Below are 20,564 nucleotides of genomic sequence, written 5' to 3'. Positions count from 1 at the left end.
GGCTTTTGTTGCTTCCGAAACGTCATGATTTAATTTAGTTATTTTAATTTATTATTTTCTTTTATTATTATTTTTACCTACGTTACTAACGTGCGTGTGTTGTCTGTTTTAACGATTTATCCATTGAGGTTGTTTTTTTTGCCGCGTTTTTTTTTAGGTCTGTCACTTGAGTGTTGCAGTTTGTTTAAGAATTCGTCACGTGAGTGTGGTGTTTTGCTTGTGGGAATTTCGCTTTGTCACAATTTGTGATTCATAATATCATGAGTTAAGAATGGGTTTGTGCGTGATTCTTATACGACCACACTGTGATTCTAATGCTTCTAATGATATTATAATACCTTACCTCCGTTTATATGGTTATAAATTAAAACACTAGTTAATAATCGTTTAATGTTTAGTGTTATAGTTTATAGTATTACAGTTTACATGTTTTAAAGTACAGTTTATCCCCGACATACTTCGGGATTAGGGACTGGTACGTTGATGAACGGTTAACTACGGGGACCTTTCCCCTCAAGGAACACGTGTTAATCGGGTAGACAGCCAAGATGCTGCCGTTTAAGAGCACACTTGTGTGACGGAGATCCTCCACCTGAAATTATCTTAACATGTTTTTTCTAGGAACATTATAAAATAAAGACCGGACAAACATTTGTTAAAAATACGTTTTTATTCATCTGCAATCATTTTTACGTCAAAACTCGAAGGGAATATTTATTACGTCCTATTTTCACACATTTCCAGTACAATGCAAACTATTTCCGTTCCAGGAATTCACCACATTTGTTCACTGTGCGTCTATGTTGAAGTCAAGGCCATATATTCAACGAACGCGTCATCAATATACATCCTGAAATCGTCTATCTAAAGTCGATTAATAGCAATCAAAAAAAGCTATATACTTGAAAAAAACGTTTAAAATGTTGAGTAAAGATGTACCTACAGACGCATTCCAACTTTAGCTCAACAGGGACACTTAACGACTACAATTGAACCCTCTCACAACCAGTGCTCATCACACCACTTCGGCACGTAATCCGATAACATTACAAACCACCACTGTGCACGTCATTAAACTATCACAAAAACTGTGAAACTAAAATGGTCAAAATTACACACAAAAGTTATCGATACGGCTTAATAGGTATAACCACATGACATAATATTTTTTCAGTCACCCCGAGCTCTAGGTTTGATCCCCGAGCCACTCTATGACATCCAGCCATCTCTCGGGATCCAACTGCATGGGATCGAAGGTGGAAACTTCTTCAGGACTCATTGCAGGACCTTGAATTTCATCTTTTGATTTCAGTTTTCTATCATTGTGGACCTTCTGATGCCTTTTAAGAGTTGACGACTGTGAAAATGCCTTCCCACACACAGGGCACAGGAATGGCTTCTCGCCCGTGTGTGTTCTCTGATGACTCTGAAGATTTGATGAGTTTGCAAATTTCTTCCCACACACAGGGCACAGGGATGGCTTCTCACCCGTGTGCGTTCTCTGATGCTCTTGAAGAGTTGATGACTGTGCAAATGCCTTCCCACACACAGAGCACAGGAACGGCTTCTCGCCCGTGTGTGTTCTGTGATGAGTTTGAAGATTTGATGAGTTTGCAAATTTCTTCCCACACACAGAGCACAGGAACGGCTTCTCGCCCGTGTGTGTTCTCTGATGAGTTTGAAGCGTTGATGCCCGTGTAAAGGCCTCCCCACACACAGAGCACAGGAATGGCTTCTCGCCCGTGTGTGTTCTCTGATGACTCTGAAGAGTTGACGATTGTGCGAATGCATTCCCACACACAGGGCACAGGAATGGCTTCTCGCCCGTGTGAGTTCTCTGATGAGTTTGAAGAGTTGATGCCCGTGCAAATGCCTTCCCACACACAGAGCACAGGAATGGCTTCTCGCCCGTGTGTGTTCTCTGGTGGCTCTGTAAATGTGATGGCCGTGAAAAGGACTTCCCACACACAGAGCAATTGAATGGCTTCTTGCCTCCGTGTGCGTGGGGCTGTGGAGAGCGTCTCTGCTCCATTTGAGCGTAGTAACAGCAGCGCTGTTATTGAGTCAAAAGTACGCTATCGGCCGCAAGGATGTTTAGCGTTTAGTTTTAGATTTTGTTAACTGCTAAAACAAGAACGACACTCGCGTCTAACCGAGATGCAAAAAAATACCGCTAATTTGACGACGAACACGTTTAAGAGTTTATCCGCGAAAATAGACACTTACTTGGAGATTCACGGTATAAAGATGTCTGGAACCCGTCTGAAGATGTCGCCACGAACTCTCCCGAAGCAAAGTCGCCTAACTGTCGACACAGCAATTGTGCTCGCCAGGCTGCGTTGTCTCGCGTTTGAAGGGCGATCAGCAGAGCGACGAGTCGAGCGTCCAACCTCATCAAGTTCCCTCTCGAAATGGCATTGAGCTCTGCTTCTGAGCTGCCTTATAACTCCCCCCCTAAGATCCAATCCTTTGTCTTTCAGGATATTTGCATTCGATTGTTAATTTTGGAAGGTACAATCCGCATGTCTATTAACATACCGAAGGGTAATGTGCCCATTGTGCTTCATGCATGAATATGTAAGTGCATCTCAGTGTGTAATTGTGCGCTTATTTTGAATAAATGGAAAAACTTTGTCCTCGATTTAAAGTGAATGCAGAGAAATTGGCATGTAACTTTAGAAAAGGAAGAGAGCGGCCTTCTCGACGAGGGAGTGAAACCCGATGGGTAATATTCGTTTACAGCGTTACAATGGATAGGTTGTAGTTCATAGGTTATAATATTATATTTCACTATGTTAGAACTTAACATGTAAGAGTCTACAATATCAGAGTTGATCAAATGCGACGATCAAGGGCGTTAATTGGTTAAGTTTGATCAGTCTTTGATCAAAGGCGTCATCCCATCACGGAACACCACCTCCCTGCGTATATAACAGCAACAGAAGCAACTACAGCAGCAACAACAGCAGCGACAACAACAGCAGCAACATCACATTTCGAGGGCGGCGCAGCTACTTCCGATTCTGCTGCCAAGCTGTTTGTAGTCGGGACCTGCTCTTGCAGGACCCCACACGTCTTTGGAAATGATTGCGATGATCATGTCTGAGCTGAGAATTAAGTCACTCAAGATTACTTTGTTTAACCATAACTTTAGGTAGGTTAGTGTCATCGGGGCTCTGTGAATACTACTCATGAATGAAATCACACTCCTGAATAACCGACATTGTACTAATGTTGTACTAATTTTGGTTGATCTAGTAGAACAAGGCACGTGCCATGTCCAGACGAATTCTTATCAACAACAGTGTCCTTAAATATGATGCTAAAATAAATGTTAACGCTGGATTTAACGTGCACCTCTTAACCCCTCCCTCGCATTTACGACTAACGATTTGCATTTGCACGTAACATATATTAAAGTCCATTAAAATGCTAATACGACCATATTGTTATTCTAAAAATTGAATGCGATTCTTGCCCTGTACCCCCCCCCCCCCACAGTTCACATATCCGACCCCCGGTTCGATTGAACAGATAATTTACATACATATCTGTATGTCCCCCAAGTTGCTCCGCCCATGGCGGGGTCAGGTAGAGGTCATAGAGGTGGGTGATGTAAAGACAGTGCATCAACTAAGGGACAAGATAGAGAGAGTTCGAGAAGGGAAGGCGAGACCAAGTGTGGGCGGAGGTTCACGTCGAGAATGAGAGAGGGGGAGGAACGAGGTTTGGGGCTGTTTTGGCTGGTTGCTGTCTCGTCGTCGTCGTTGCTATATCGTGACGCCTGGGGTCTGAAACCGCGTTAAAGGCTAAATAAAATAACCCTCTGCAGTCTGAGTCCGGAGTCATTGCAATTGTAATGATTCATTATTTCACGGGCTAATATTGGGTTTGTGCGATTATTTTACATATTCATACTGAATATTGTTATTTGATTCCATTTAGATGGAACATTCATCCATTAGTGGACAGCTTGATATTAATACCACCAAAGTGTTATTCAAATAATTTTAATCCCATCCTGATCCTGCACCTTCCGTTTCACATATCCCACCCTTGGTTCGCACGTCCATATTACATGCATACATATTACATACAGACATTACATTCATGCATATTACATACATGTTACATACTCACGAGTGTGAAGCTAAGAATTCGAATGAGATTCGAATATCACAATTCAATGTACGGTGTTCTAATCTGTAATACGAGTACACAACATTATAGTTTACTATGACACTAGTTTGTAGTGTTATTTTAAAGCGTTGAAATGTATAGCTCATAGTTTAAAGGTTATATTCTTAGAGTTTATAATGTTAGAGTATGCAATGTGAGTTTACAATTTGAGAGTTTGTGGACGTGCCCTATTCTCGTGGGACCCGACACGGATTTGGAAATAATTCGTATGATCATGTTTGAGCTGGGATGAGCGACTAATGTTTACTTTGATTAATCATAACTGTGTGTAGGTTAGTGCAACCGGGGCTTAGTGAATACTACTCATGAATGAATTCATACTTATTTCGGTAGAAATTTGAAATCGTGTTGGTAGAACAAGTCGCCTGCCTTTTCAAGACGAATTGGTATCTTCAAGTGCGTCCGTAAATATATTGCTATAATGCACAGCATAGGGAAGGCTGCCTTGTTCGGGAGATGTAGTTTGGCTAAGGCGCTGTGGCCGTGTGATGACACGGATTCTGAAACAATGGAGTTAAACACTCGCTGCTTGGCCCCGTCGACAGCAGCGAAGGCTGTCATATACCGCCCCATTTACGAGTTGGATGTATAATGTGTATAGTTGAAGGTGCTAGGTGTTGTTTTCTTCTAACAGCTACTAACGTGCGTGTGTTGTCTGTTTTTAGGATTTGGCCATTGATGTTGTTCTTTTTATTGGGCGTTTTTTTGTTGAGTTCTGTCACTTGAGTGTTGCAGTTTGTTTAAGAATTCGTCACGTGAGCGTGGTGTTTTGATTGTGGGATTTAGTTTTTGTCACAATTTGTGATTGTTATAATAATTGTCACCATTCATAATCTCATGAGTTTATGATTCTGTGCGTGTATTTATACAAATATATTCCGTCTTTTGTTATTCGATTACATATCGCAGTGAAAATCGTGATTGTAATATGACCATGTTGTAATTGTAATAATTGTATCCGATCCTTGCATGTACACTATACATACATATTAGCGATTCTTATACGACCACACTGTGATTCTAATGCTTCTAATGATATTATAATAACTACTAATACACTAGTTTATAATCGTTTAATGTTTAGTGTTATCGTTTATAGTATTAGTTTACATGTTATAGAGTACAGTTTATCCCCGACATAAGTAGGGATTAGGGACTGGTACGTTGATGAAGGATTAACTACGGGGACCTTTCCCCTCAAGGAACACGTGTTAATCGGGTAGACAGCCAAGATGCTGCCGGTTAAGGGCACACTTGTGTGACGGAGATCCTCCACCTGAAAATCTCTTAACATGTTTTTTCTAGGAACATTATAAAATAAAGACCGTACAAACATTTGTTAAAAATAAGTTTTTATTCATCTGCAATCATTTTTACGTCAAAACTCGAAGGGAATATTTATTATGTCCTATGTTCACACATTTCCAGTACAATGCAAACCATTTCCGTTCCAGGAATACCAAAGCGTTAAAATATAATTCCCCATGATTTCCTTATTAGTTAACCACATTTGTTCACTCTGCGTCTATGTTGAAGTCAAGGCCATATATCCAACGAACGCGCCATCAATGTACATTCTGAAAACCGGCTATCTAAAGCCGATTAATACCTATCAAAAAAAGCTAAAATGTTGAGTAAAGATGTACCTTCAGACGCATTCCAACTTTAGCTCAACAGGAACACTTAACGACTACAATTGAACCCTCTCACAACCAGTGCTCTTCACACCACTTCGGCAAGTAATCCGATAACATTACAAACACCACTGTGCACGTCACGAAACTCTCCCAAAAACTGTAGAACTAAAATGGTCAAAATTATAACCAAAAAGTACTCTATACCGATTAAAAGGTATAACCACGTGACATAATATGTTTTCAGTCACCCCGAGCTCTCTGGTTGACTCTCGAGCCACTCCATTACATCCAGCCATCTCTCGGGATCCAACTGCATGGGATCGAAGGTGGAAACTTCTTCAGGACTCATTGCAGCACCTTGAATTTCAACTTTTGATTTCAGTTTCCTATCATTGTGAACCTTCTGATGCCTGTTCATGTTAGATGAGTGTGCAAATGCCTCCCCACACACAGGGCACAAGAATGGCTTCTCGCCCGTGTGTGTTCTCTGGTGACGCTGAAGATGTGATGAGTGTGCAAATGTCTTCCCACACACAGGGCACAGGAATGGCTTCTCGCCCGTGTGTGTTCTCTGGTGACTCTGAAGATGTGACGAGTGTGCAAATGTCTTCCCACACATAGGGCACAGGAATGGCTTCTCGCCCGTGTGTGTTCTCTGATGAGTTTGAAGAGTTGACGAGTGTGCAAATGCCTTCCCACACACAGAACACAGGAACGGCTTCTCGCCCGTGTGTGTTCTCTGGTGTCTCTGAAGATGTGATGGCCGTGAAAATGCCTTCCCACACACAGAGCAATGGAATTGCTTCTTGCCTCCGTGTGCGTGGGGCTGTGGAGAGCGTTTCTGCTCCATGTGAGCGTCGTAACAGTAGCTGTGTTATCGAGTCAAAAGTACGCTATCGGCCGCAAGGATGTTTAGCGTTGAGTTTTGGATTTTGTTAACTGCTAAAACTCTCGCGTCTAACCGAGACGCAAACAAATCCCGCTAATTTGACGACGAACACGTTTAAGATTTTATCCGCGAAAATATACACTTACTTGGAGATTCACGGTAAATCGATGTCTAGAACCCGTCTGAAGATGTCGCCACGAACTCTCCCGACGCAAAGTCGCCTAACTGTCGACACAGCAATTGTGCTCGCCAGGCTGCGTTGTCTCGCGGTTGAAGGGCGATCAGCAGAGCGACGAGTCGAGCGTCCAACCTCATCAAGTTCCCTCTCGAAATGGCATTGAGCTCTGCTTCTGAGCCGCCTTATAACTCCCCCCCTAGGATCCAATCCTTTGTCTTTCAGACTATTTGCATTCGATTGTTAATTTTGGAAGGCACAATCCGCATGTCTATTAACATACCGAAGGGTAATGTGCCCATTGTGCTTCATGCATGCATATGTAATTGTGCGCTTATTTTGAATAAAAACTTTGTCCTCGATTTAAAGTGAATGCAGAGAAATTAGCATGTAACTTTAGAAAAGGAAGAGAGCGGCCTTCTCGACGAGGGAGTGAAACCCAAGAGGTAATATTCTTTTTAAATCCTTTATATTAAGTTCACTTGCTTGCTTGCGCGCTTGCTTGCTTGCTTACGACCGTGCAAATCTTTCAGTCGTTATTTTACCCACTTCCCGTGATCCCATCGAGCTGACATTTTGCACACAGACTCGTTGTGCGTGACAATTTATTTTCGTGAATTTTTTTCCCCAAAATTGTACACTTTTAAGGAAAAAAATTATTATATTTAATTACCAATTGCTTAATGGTGGCAGGCAATCATCTGACCCCTAGGTGGCAGCAATCTCAAGCCATAGGACGAGAGGACTCTAGCCGCCACGCATATAAAGGATTTATAGTGAAAAACTTTGTTTGACGGGTTAATTTTTACAGCGTTACAATGGATAGGTTGTAGTTCATAGGTTATAATATAATGTTTCATTATGATAGAGCTTAACATGTGAGAGTCTACAATATAAGAGTTGATCAAATGCGACGATCAAGGGCGTCAATCGGGTGAGTTTGATCAGAGGCTTTAATCAAATGCGTCATCCCATCACGGAACACCACCTCCCTGCGTATATCACAGCAACAGAAGCAACTCCAGCAGCAACAACAGCAGCGACAACAACAACAGCAACATCACATTTTCAGGGCGACGCAGCTACTTCCGATTATGCTGCCCAGCTGTTTGAAGTCAGGACCTGCTCTCGCAGGAACCCACACTTTTTTGGAAAGTATTGCGATGATCATGTCTGAGCTGAGAATTAAGTCACTCAAGATTACTTTGTTTAACCATAACTTTAAGTAGGTTAGTGTAATCGGGGCTCTGTGAATACTACTCATGAATGAAATCACACTCCTGTATGACCGACATTGTACTAATTTTGGTTGATCGAGTAGAACAAGGCATGTGCCATGCCCAGACGAATTCTTATCAACAACAGTGTCCTTAAATATGATGCTAAAATAAATGTTAACACTGGATTTAACGTGCACCTCTTAACCCCTCCCTCGCATTTACGACTAACGATTTTCATTTGCACATAACATACATTCAAGCACAGTAAAATGCTAATACGACCATATTGTTATTCTAAAATTTGTCCTGTACCCCCCACAGTTCACATATATGACCCCCGGATCGATTGAACAGATAATTTACATACATATCTGTAGAGTGCGATTTTAATACTTCTAATGAGATTTATTTTATTACGTCCCTTCTACGTGACTTTACCGAAAGAACCAAGAAGACTATGAACTATTGTTTAAATTTAGAACCATATAAACGGAGGTAAGGAATTATAATCTCATTAGAAGCATTAGAATCACAGTGTGGTCGTATTAGAATCACACTCTGCTCATATGTATGTATAGTCTCCGTGCAAGGATCGGATAAAAATGATAAAAATTACAACACACAATCGAAATGCTATATACAGTATATATACACATACAAAAATCTTAACAACCACACATGGTAACATATATACACCACATTATTTCAAATATGTATTTAAAAATATGTTTTAATTTTTTTAAAAATTTAGAATGTCGTTGTCCATGTGGGGAGATGGAGCGCAGTGGATCGTTTCGTCTAAGCTGCTTTTCGGAATCCGTGTGATAACCCAGTCACATCGCCTAACTCCAGTCAAAGCACCTTACCCAAACTACATCTCCCCAACAAGGCAGCCTTACCGCTGCTGTGTATTGTGTTTATGGGATAACAGAGGTGTGTATTATCCCATACGCCTTGCCCAAAACGACTGATTGTCCGCTTAACAGCCTAGCCCATAAACCACCATTGGTGACAGTGTTGTTTGAGAGCAGCTATTAAAGTCGTTTAGGCAAACGAGGTGGTGGCTGGCCAAACCATGCCTCGCTGTTTGTCTCCGGAGTGATGACGGATTGGTGCCGCGGGACGCAGCATCTCATCCGACAAGCGTTGCAGCAGCTGGGTGATGGCATCCGTGAATTTGTCAACTTTCTCTTCAAGTTGAGGCCGTCTCCCTCGTGGTCTCCTCCCTCTGCGCGTGCTGTGGGTTGCTCATGGCCGAGGTGGGACTGCATGTTGACTCGGGTGTAGACTTTATTTTAGCAACATTTAAGTACAGTATTGTGTTTAGAATGCGTCTCGACAAGGAAGGTGACTTGTTGGATCAGAGTTTTTCATCAAAGGCGTTATCCCATCACGGGACATCAACATGATGCATATATAACAGTAACAGAAGCAACTACAGCAGCTACGAAACCGTTCGATGGCAAAGCAGCGACTTCTGCTTCTGCTCAAACTGCTGCCCGAATGTTTGTGGCCGGCCCTGCACTCGTGGGACCCCACACGTTCATTGAAATAATAGAGATGATCCTGCGAGGAACCGGTGCCTGGAGCCCAGTCATATTCTTCAAAAGAAGCCAGGGACCTGCCTAATCCTTCAAGGCTGCGGTGCGAACCCTTGACGCCCCGAAATGCACAAGATTCTACCATGGGCGCGGGACGGGCGTCGAGAACCAGGTCAAAATGCGCAAGGTTGCGCTTGTAGGCTCCACGCCCAATATCAATACTGTATTTTGCTATTCGGTGCCATTGCGATGTAACATTCTACCAGCAGTGGGCAGCTTGATTCTAATACGACCATGGTGCGATTTTAATAATTTTGATGCGATTCTAAATCTGGCACCACCCAGGCCGCATTTACGACTCCCGATGTGCATCTACATTTAACATACATTCTAGCTCAGTGTTATTCGAATACTACCAAAGTGTTATTATAATCGTTTTAATCCGATCATAATCCTGCACCCCCCCGTTCGCATATCCGACCACCGGTTCGCATGTCCAAAGGCCATAGATGCATATTACATGTGTAATGTAGTAACTCGGCGGGAGACGACTTCACGGGTAGCACACTCTTTTATTTGAACCAACTATGTTTACACGGGTGACCAACACCCACTTAGCTACACGGGTGACCAACACCCACTTAGTTACTCGGGTGACCAACACCCACTCAGTTACTCGGGTGACCAACACCCACTTAGTTACTCGGGTGACCAACACCCACTCTGTTACTCGGGTGGCTAACACCAGCCTAACCCACACAGTTCTCCTGGCTACACCAACACGGGCTCTTACGCCCCGTAGCCTCTCGGAACACACCCAGCCGGGGTGTCCGTCTCGACTCTGGGTCCCACAGTCTCTCGGCCCACATGGGCGTCGGACCACGGGTCCCACAGTCTCGCCTCCGAGCCACACAGGGCCCCGGTCCCGATAAGGACGGCGGGACTAGGGGTCTCGGGGCTCTACTCCTTCAACTCCGTCTTCGATCTTCAACTGGTTAACAACCACGAGTGCTCTCGCGCGTCACCCTTTATACCCCTCCTCTGGACGTCGCTGAGAGCACCCATCCCATTTGACCAATCACTGGGCGCTGGCTACGATCCTCTTTTCCCACCTCGTGTCAGCGCGCCTCACCACCCACGCCGCGCCGCCCGTAATCCCTCACTCCCGGCGCGCGCGTCCATACCACGCCCACATCGCGTGCCCAACCCCGCACCCCGTGCCGCCCCGTGATCCATCACTGTCGGCGCACGTCAACACCACCACTACACATGCATACGAGCACAGTTCGCTTGCACGTACGCTATACATACATATGCGTAGAGTGTGATTTTAATACGATCACGTTGAAATTCTACTGCTTGTAATGAGATTATAATACCGTACCTCTGTTTTTGCTGTTATAAATGATTAAACTAGTTTATAGTAGTTTAATGTTTCGTGTTATCCTTTATAGTGTTACAGTTCACATGTCATAGCGTACAGGATTCCCTGTATACTTGATGATTAGGGACCGTAACGTTGTGAATCGATTAATAATGGGGCCCTTTCCCCTCCAGGAACACATGTTAATGGGGAGACAGCCAAGATGCTGACTAAGATCCTCCACCTGAAACTCGCTTAAAACAAGTTGTTGATATGAATAAATAAACGGACACACATTTGTTAAAAAAACGTTTTTATTCATCTGCAATCATTTTTAAGTCAAAACTCGAACCGAATGTATTATGTCCTATGTTCAAACAGTTACAATACAATGCAAACCATATCCGTTCCAGGAATACCAAAGCGTTAAAGTATCATTCCCCATGATTTCCTTATTAGTTCACCACATTTGTTCACTGTGCGTCTATGTTGAAGTCAAGGCCATATATCCAAAGAACGCGTCATCAATGTACATCCTGACATCGGCTATCTAAAGTCGATTAATACCAATAAAAAAAGCTATATACTTGAAAAGACGTTCAAAATGTTGAGTAAAGATCTAACTACAGACGCATTCCAACTTTAGCTCAACAGGAACACTTAATGACTACAATTGAACCCTCTCACAATCAGTGCTCATCACACCACTTCGGCAAGTAATCCGATAACATTACAAACCACCACTGTGCACGTCATTAAACTCTCAAAAACCTGTAAAACAAAAATGGTCAAAATTACACACAAAAGTACGCGATAGGGCTTAAAGGTATAACCACATGACATAATATTTCTTCCGTCACCCCTAGCTCTCGGGTTGATCCTCGAGCCACTCCATTACATCCAGCCATCTCTCGGGATCCAACTGCATGGGATCGAAGGTGGAAACTGCTTTAGGACTCATTGCAGCACCTTGAATTTCAGCTTTTGATTTCAGTTTCCTATCGTTGTGGACCTTCTGATGCCTTTTAAGAGTTGACGACTGTGAAAATGCCTTCCCACACACAGGGCACAAGAATGGCTTCTCGCCCGTGTGTGTTTTCTTATGATTTTGAAGAGTTGACGACTGTGAAAATGCCTTCCCACACACAGGGCACAGGAATGGCTTCTCGCCCGTATGTGTTTTCTGATGGCGTTGGCAGTTTGCTGAAAGTGAAAATGCCTTCCCACACACAGAACACAGGAACGGCTTCTCGCCCGTGTGTGTTTTCTGATGAGTTTGAAGATGTGACGAGTGTGCAAATGTCTTCCCACACACAGAGCACAGGAACGGCTTCTCGCCCGTGTGTGTTCTCTGGTGTCTCTGAAGATCTGATGGCCGTGAAAATGTCTTCCCACACACAGAGCAATTGAATGGCTTCTTGCCTCCGTGTACGTGGGGCTGTGGAGAGAGTCTCTGCTCCATGTGAGCGTAGTAACAGCAGCGGTGTTATCGAGTCAAAAGTACGCTATCGGCCGCAAGGATAATTTACATACATATCTGTAGAGTGCGATTTTAATACTTCTAATGAGATTGATTTTATTACGTCTCTTCTACGTGACTTTACCGAAAGAACCAAGAAGACTATGAACTATTGTTTAAATTTAGAACCATATAAACGGAGGTAAGGAATTATAATCTCATTAGAAGCATTAGAATCACAGTGTGGTCGTATTAGAATCACACTCTGCTCATATGTATGTATAGTCTCCGTGCAAGGATCGGATAAAAATGATAAAAATTACAACACACAATCGAAATGCTATATACAGTATATATACGCATACAAAAATCTTAACAACCACACATGGTAACATATATACACCACATTATTTCAAATACGTATTTAAAAATATGTTTTAATTTTTTAAAAAAATTAAAATGTCGTTGTCCATGTGGGGAGATGGAGCGCAGTGGATCGTTTCGTCTAAGCTGCTTTTCGGAATCCGCGTGATAACCCAGTCACATCGCCTAACTCCAGTCAAAGCACCTTACCCAAACTACATCTCCCCAACAAGGCAGCCTTACCGCTGCTGTGCATTGTGTTTATGGGATAACAGAGGTGTGTATTATCCCATACGCCTTGACCAAAACGACTGATTGTCCGCTTAACAGCCTAGCCCATAAACCACCATTGGTGACAGTGTTGTTTGAGAGCAGCTATTAAAGTCGTTTAGGCAAACGAGGTGGTGGCTGGCCAAACCATGCCTCGCTGTTTGTCTCCGGAGTGATGACGGATTGGTGCCGCGGGACGCAGCATCTCATCCGACAAGCGTTGCAGCAGCTGGGTGATGGCATCCGTGAATTTGTCAACTTTCTCTTCAAGTTGAGGCCGTCTCCCTCGTGGTCTCCTCCCTCTGCGCGTGCTGTGGGTTGCTCATGGCCGAGGTGGGACTGCATGTTGAATCGGGTTTAGACGTTATTTTAGCAACATTTAAGTACAGTATTGTGTTTAGAATGCGTCTCGACAAGGAAGGTGACTTGTTGGATCAGAGTTTTTCATCAAAGGCGTTATCCCATCACCGGACATCAACATGCTGCCTATATAACAGTAACAGAAGCAACGACAGCAGCTACGAAACCGTTCGATGGCAAAGCAGCGACTTCTGCTTCTGCTCAAACTGCTGCCCGAATGTTTGTGGCCGGCCCTGCTCTCGTGGGACCCCACACGTTCATGGAAATAATAGAGATGATTCTGCGAGGAACCCGTGCCTGGAGCCTGGTCAAATTCTTCAAAAGAAGCCAGGGACCTGCCTAATCCTTCAAGGCTGCGGTGCGAACCCTTGACGCCCCGAAATGCACAAGATTCTAACATGGGCGAGGGACGGGCGTCGAGAACCAGGTCAAAATGCGCAAGGTTGCGCTTGAAGGCTCCACGCAAAATATCAATACTGTATAGTGCTATTCGGTGCCATTGCGATGTAACATTCTACCAGCAGTGGGCAGCTTGATTCTAATACGACCATGGTGCGATTTTAATAATTTTGATGCGATTCTAAATCTGGCACCACCAAGGCCGCATTTACGACTCCCGATGTGCATCTACATTTAACATACACTCTAGCTCAGTGTTATTCGAATACTACCAAAGTGTTATTATAATCGTTTTAATCCGATCATAATCTACATCTACTCGAGCAATTATATCATTAACTGGTATGTGTCTAGGTGTGACTGCAAAGTTTAATCCTTTAGCTAAAACGGATTTCAAACCTTCAGAAATAGGACTGTTACTGCGATTAATTACGACTTTGTTAACATCTAGCTTTTCAATGTGTGGGTCCGGTTTCTTGTTTGAGAGGCGGTTGAATTTGGAAATCAAGTTGTCCTTACATTTAGTCGACATATCGGCAGCTGAAGAGGCAGTCATTTTTTCCACGTGTTCCCAATCCGATGTGGACATTGTTGCACTCAAAGATAAGTGTGATTTGTAGAGTGTCTTGTCTAACTGATCTAGTTCGGTGCGCGTAAGTCTGATTTTCTCTGAGATAAGAGCTAAGCTAGTTCTAGACAGAATTCGTTTCGCATTAGAAGAAGTTACAGCAGCAGATGTTAGTGTAAATGCGTTTGGTATTACCTTAGAGTCGCGGCATCTCTTCAGAAAGGTGAGAGACTCGATTAGCTGAGCCTTCTTATCCCGGAGCTTGTTGAAGGATCTCAAAGTTACGTGGAAACCCTCCCCGTAGAGGCGGTTAAATTTCGATTTAAAGCTTTCGTGACTGCAGGGATTCATCTTCTTGGTTCTTTCGGTAAAGTCACGCAGAAGGGAAGTAATAAAATAATAAAAATAAAACATAATAAAACAATTCTCACGACGTTTCGGCCACAACGCAAGCAGCCGTCCTCAGGCGAAGAATGAGACATTATCAAGCTAGGAGCTTATATAGGTGTAGCGAGGAGGAGCGCCTTAACAAAAGAATGTGCATATGAAGAGGAATTTAGCATACCAATGGGTAATGCGTAGGAGGTGGGCGGAGGGGTTTCAAAGTCCCATTATGCCCATGCATTATGCAGGATCAACAGCACCACGGGGGGGCGCAAGGAACAGCGTTAATAAAGGAAAGGAATGTTAATGATATGTAGCTGCATTTACCAAACAACCACGTAGAAAACCAAAGTAAAAACTACATAAAAAACTAAAATATAAACTGATACTTACTATACTCTACAATAAGCTGAGTTACTAACAACAAATAATAAATTACAATTCTACGTCTTAAGAAGTATATAATATACTTCCATCTAAACTTTATTCTCTTAGCATATACAGTACTATATACTGCCATAGATAAACCCAACATTAAATTGTATACTGTATTGCTGTAAACCACCCTATACTTTATACATTTTAATATAACACTATGTATTATTCAACTCACCCTAATGTGTATCGAAATGGTTTATTACGTCCTTCCAATGATTGCTAAGCCTGAATCCATCTTCTCGGTTAAAATTGTCTCTGTGTTTGTATATGTGGATCGCCTCATGAACGAATCTCTCATGATAGCCAGATGGCTTGCAGAGAACCTCCGTCTTGGAGAAGTCAATGTCATGTGAGCCCACTGAGTTGTAACAGTGGTCTGCCACGGCTGAGGTGTTTGTCCTACCGTGTTTTAGATCAGCTTTATGTTCACGAATGCGGTCTGAGACGTGTCGTTTGGTTTCCCCAATGTAACTGCTACCACAGAGGCAACTTAGTTTGTAGACGCCAGGGTACTGTATGTCTGGAATCACATCTTTTACAGACGGTACCAGATCACGGATTTTATGTACTGTGTTGAATCGGACCTGGATCTTGTGTTTAATCAGGATTTTGGAGATCTTTTTTGTGATCCCAGCAATGTAGGGTAAGGTGATGGTCTTGAAAGGCTCCTCAACAGGATCTTTCTTGATGGTTGGAGTGATGGCTTTGCGGATTGTGTAGTCGGAGTAACCATTAGCCTTAAGAGCTTGGCGTACGTGTTTGAGTTCACTGGAAATGTGTTCATGGTCGGAGATGCATTGGGCTCTATGATATAGAGTCTTGATGAGGGAATTCTTCTGGGATGGATGGTGTTGGGAATCCGGTTTTAGATAAGCATCCGTGTGGGTGGCTTTCCTGTAGACAGAGTGGCTCATTGAACCATCAGGTCTCCTTTTGATTAGGACATCCAAAAAGGGTAGCTTGCCATCATTTTCGACTTCCATGGTGAATCTGATGGCTGGGTGTATGGAATTGATGTGGTCGAGAAATTGGTCTAGAGCAGGCCGGCCATGTGGCCAGATGACAAAAGTGTCGTCTACGTACCTCTTCCATAAGGTCGGGCGTAGAGTGGCAGTCTGGATGGCGTCCGTCTCAAATATCTCCATGAAGATGTTGGCTACAACCGGAGATAGGGGGGAGCCCATTGGGGTGCCCTCAATTTGCTTGTAGAAGGTTCCATTCCAGGTGAAGTATGTATTGGTTAAGCAGTGTCTCACCAGGGGGGGTACCCCAGCATTTAGTCCTTGATGAACCAAGTCTTCAATGATTGCGATGGTGTCAGGCACAGGCACCTTGGTGAACAAGGAAACCACATCAAAACTGACAAGCAGGTCGTCTGGGGACAGGGCAATCCCCTTGATTGTCGATACCAGGTCAGTAGAGTTTAGTACTGCAGAGGTGGTTTTTCCAGTGAAAGGCCGTAGGATTTCGGACAAAAAACGAGCCAGTTTGTAAGTGGGGGAGTTGATAGTAGAGACAATGGGACGAAGAGGTGTATCTTCTTTATGTATCTTTGGCAAGCCGTACAATCTTGGTGGCCTGGCTGCAGAAGGTTTCAACGAGAACTGTTTGGTCTGATCAAGTAATGCGGTTGAAGCAGAAATGATGTTGTTGGTTTTGGAGACGAGGCTGTTGGTGGGGTCTCTTTTTATGTTTGTATAGCTGCCATCGTTGAGTAGTTCTTGAATTTTGTTGTTGTATTCTATTTTGTCCATGATGACAGTGGCATTGCCTTTGTCGGCTGAGAGGATGACAATGTCATCCCTCTTTTTTAATTGAGCTAATTCAAAACGCTCATCTTTGCTGATGTTGCTAGCTGGCATCTTAGCCAGCTAGCAGTATATACACACATTTAAAGAGTATAACAATCACACATTATAACATATATACAATACACATTATTTAAAAAACGTATTTAAACAGTTCTATTTATTATTATTTTTACTGAGAATATCGTTGTGGAGCGCAGTGGATCGTATCATCTAAGCTGCTTTAACGAATCCGCGTGATAACCCAGTCACATCGCCCAACTCCAGTGACAGCACCTTACCCAAACTACATCTCCCCCAACAAGGCAGCCTTACCGATGCTGTGTATTATGTTTATGGGATAACAGAGGTGTGTATTTTCCCATACGCCTTGCCCAAAAAGACTGATTGTCCGCTTAACATCCTCGCCCATAAACCACTATTGGTGACAGTGTTGTTTGAGAGCAGCTATTAAAGTCGCTTTGGCAAACGAGGTGGTGGCTGGCCAAACCATGCCTCGCTGTTTGTCTCCAGAGTTATGACGGATACAAACCAGACCAAGCGGAGACCATGTACCAGATCGGATTTTGCTTACTGATGTTAGAGTGATTGTATTGCAAGTGTGGTCACTACGCGTCTGTACGTGCTCACTCCCGAAGCTCGGCGATTTTTGGCAACGCCACGGGGCTGCATTCACTTTAAATCGAGGACAATGGAGGGCATGGGGAACGTGTTTTTCCAGCGCTAATCAGATTTAGTCAAAATAAGCGCACATTTACACACTGAGATGCACTTACATATTCATGCATGAAGCACAATGGGCACATTACGCTTCGGTATATTAATAGACATGCGGATTGCATCTTCCAAAATTAAAAATCGAATGCAAATATCCTGAAAGACAAAGGATTAGATCCTAGGGGGGGAGTTATATATTTAAAATAATCGCACAAACCCAACATAAGCCCCTGCAATTATGAATTGTTACAATTGTAATGACTCGTTTGATAAAAGTATTTGATCAAAGTTTGTTATCCCATCACGGAACACCACTGGAACTGAAGCATTTTAAGCAGCAACAACAGCAGTAGCAGCAACTGCAGCAGCAGCAACAGCAACAACAGCAACATCAGTAGCAAGAACATCAGCAGCAACAACAGCAGCAGCTACAGCAACAACTGCAGCAGCAACAGCTGCAGCAGCAGCAACAGCTGCAGCAACAGCTGCAGCAGCAACTGCAGCAACAACTGCAGCAGCAGCAACACCTTCATCCAGGCGACGAAAGGAAGAGCAGTGCAGGTGATTCCCGGTATACTTCGGTATTCTGGACCTGAACGTTGCGAAACGATTCATAACGAGGACCTTTCCCCACCAGAGCGCAAGCCGCTAATGAAAAGAACTCGGGCCGTCGGGAGCACGTGCTTCCATGGGCGGTGGGGGACAGGGCATGGTTGTATTGCCCACAGGTGCCACCGGGTATGTCCCCCAAGTTGCTCCGCCCATGGCGGGGACAGGTAGAGGTCATAGAGGTGGGTGATGTAAAGACAGTGCGTCAACTAAGAGACAAGTGGTGACAACAAGATAGAGAGAGTTCGAGAAGGGAAGGCGAGACCAAGTGTGGGCGGAGGTTCACGCCGAGAATAAGAGAGGGGGAGGAACGAGGTTTGGGGCTGTGTTGGCTGGTTGCTGTCTCGTCGTGGTTGCTATATCGTGACGCCTGGGGTCTGAAACCGCGTTAAAGGCTAAATAAAAGAACCCTCTGCAGTCCGGAGTCATTACAATTGTAACGATTCATTATTTCACGGGCTAATATTGGGTTTGTGCGATTATTTTACATATTCATACCGAATATTGCTATTTGATGCCATTGAGATGGAACATTCATCCAGCAGTGGACAGCTTGATCCTAATACCACCAAAGTGTTATTCAAATAATGTTAATCCCATCCTGATCCTGCACCTTCATGTTTCACATATCCCACCATTGGTTGGCACGTCCATATTACATACATGTTACATACATACATGTTACATACATACATGTTACATACTTACGAGCATCGTGTGATTCAAAGAGGACGACGGAATGATTCTAATAATTCGATTGAGAATCAAATATAACACTTCATTGTACGGTTTGCTAATCTATAACACTAGTTAATAATGTTATTTCATAGCGTTGTAATGTATAGCTCATAGGTTATATTGTTAGAGTTTACAAATTTTAAGTTTACCATAACACTGGTTTACAGTATTTTGTATATTCTTCAAATGTATATGTTAATGTTTAATGTATATTGTTGGAATTCATAATGTTAAAGTTCACAGTGTGAGAGTTTACAATGTAACAGTATATCAAAGGCGTCGCTCGATGGCTTCGATCTGGTAGATTGCATCAGAGTTTGTCATCAAAGGCGTTATCCCATCACGGGACACCAACATGCTGCCTATATAACAGTAACAGAAGCAACTCCAGCAGCTACGAAACCGTTCGATGGCAAAGAAGCGACTTCTGCTTCTGCTCCAACTGCTGCCCAGCTGTTTGCACGCCTGCTCTGCTCTCGTGGGACCCCACACGTCTATGGAAATAATTGCGATGATCCTATCTAAGCTTAGATTTGAGCGACTAAAGTTTACTTTGTTTAAACATAACAGTGTAGGTTAGTGCCATCGGTGTTTAGCGAATACTACCGAAGAATTAGCTCACATATTTACGACGTAATTTGGCATAATTTGGGTTGATTAAAGGGAACAAGACACCTGCCATGTCGACGAATTCTTATCATAAATGAACTTAACTATCTTGCTAAAAAAACGTCAACACACGAATAAACTTGCAGGTCTTAGCCCCCTCATATCGTTGCTTCGCAGATGCTCGAGATTGAGTGTCCTGCTGTGGTCCGAATTGTTTACTGTGATAACATTTGGCTGTTCAAAGCAGTCTGCAACCGTGAATTGTGCTGCTTGGAATAATTGAGGACATCACATCCATTTAGTTGGTTCTCGAAAACTGAGGCCAATAATTAGGAGGCAAATTACGAGCGAAAGCGATAGTATTTGCCAAGAATGTCTTCATTAATCGAGAACGAAAGTAAGTAGTTCGAAGGCTGTCATATACCGCTACATTTACGAGTTGGCTCTTTGGGGCTGTAAAATTTGTATAGTTGAAGGTGCTAGGTGTTGTCTTCTTCTAAGAGATACTAACATGCGTGTGATGACTGCTTTTTTGGATTTGTCCATTGTTGTTCTTTTTTAGGCTTTTTTTGTTGTTTTGTCACTTGAATGTTGCAGTTTGAGAATTTGTCATGTGACAGTGGTGTTTTTCTAAGTATTAATATAATAATATTCCGTCTTTTGCTATTCGATGACATTGAGACGAGACCTTCATCTAGCAGTGAAAATCGTGATTGTAATACGACCGTGTTGTAATTTAATTTGTTTTATCCGATCCTTGCACGTAGACCATACATACATATGAGCAAAGTGCTATTCTAATAAGACCACACTGTGA

The 20,564-nt window shown here is 43.2% G+C and overlaps 1 protein-coding gene and 1 pseudogene across 1 annotated transcript in view; one reads left to right on the top strand and one right to left on the bottom strand.

Moving 5' to 3' along the window:
- The window catches only part of LOC144953873 (uncharacterized), a 102,120-nt pseudogene that overhangs the window by 23,949 nt on the left and 57,607 nt on the right, over positions 1–20,564 (top strand).
- LOC144953866 (uncharacterized) overlaps positions 1–20,564 on the bottom strand; it is a 67,750-nt gene that overhangs the window by 7,786 nt on the left and 39,400 nt on the right. Inside the window, exon 5 of the mRNA XM_078884519.1 lies at positions 1,489–1,669. Coding sequence (XP_078740645.1) covers positions 1,489–1,669 — 181 coding nt within the window. The remainder of the gene's footprint in view (positions 1–1,488; positions 1,670–20,564) is intronic.

Source organism: Lampetra fluviatilis, assembly GCF_964198595.1.
Source record: "Lampetra fluviatilis chromosome 74 unlocalized genomic scaffold, kcLamFluv1.1 SUPER_74_unloc_1, whole genome shotgun sequence".
NCBI classification, from domain to species: Eukaryota; Metazoa; Chordata; class Hyperoartia; order Petromyzontiformes; family Petromyzontidae; genus Lampetra; species Lampetra fluviatilis.
Note: the sequence above shows the minus strand (reverse complement) of the source record. Positions and strands in the feature narration are given on the sequence as shown.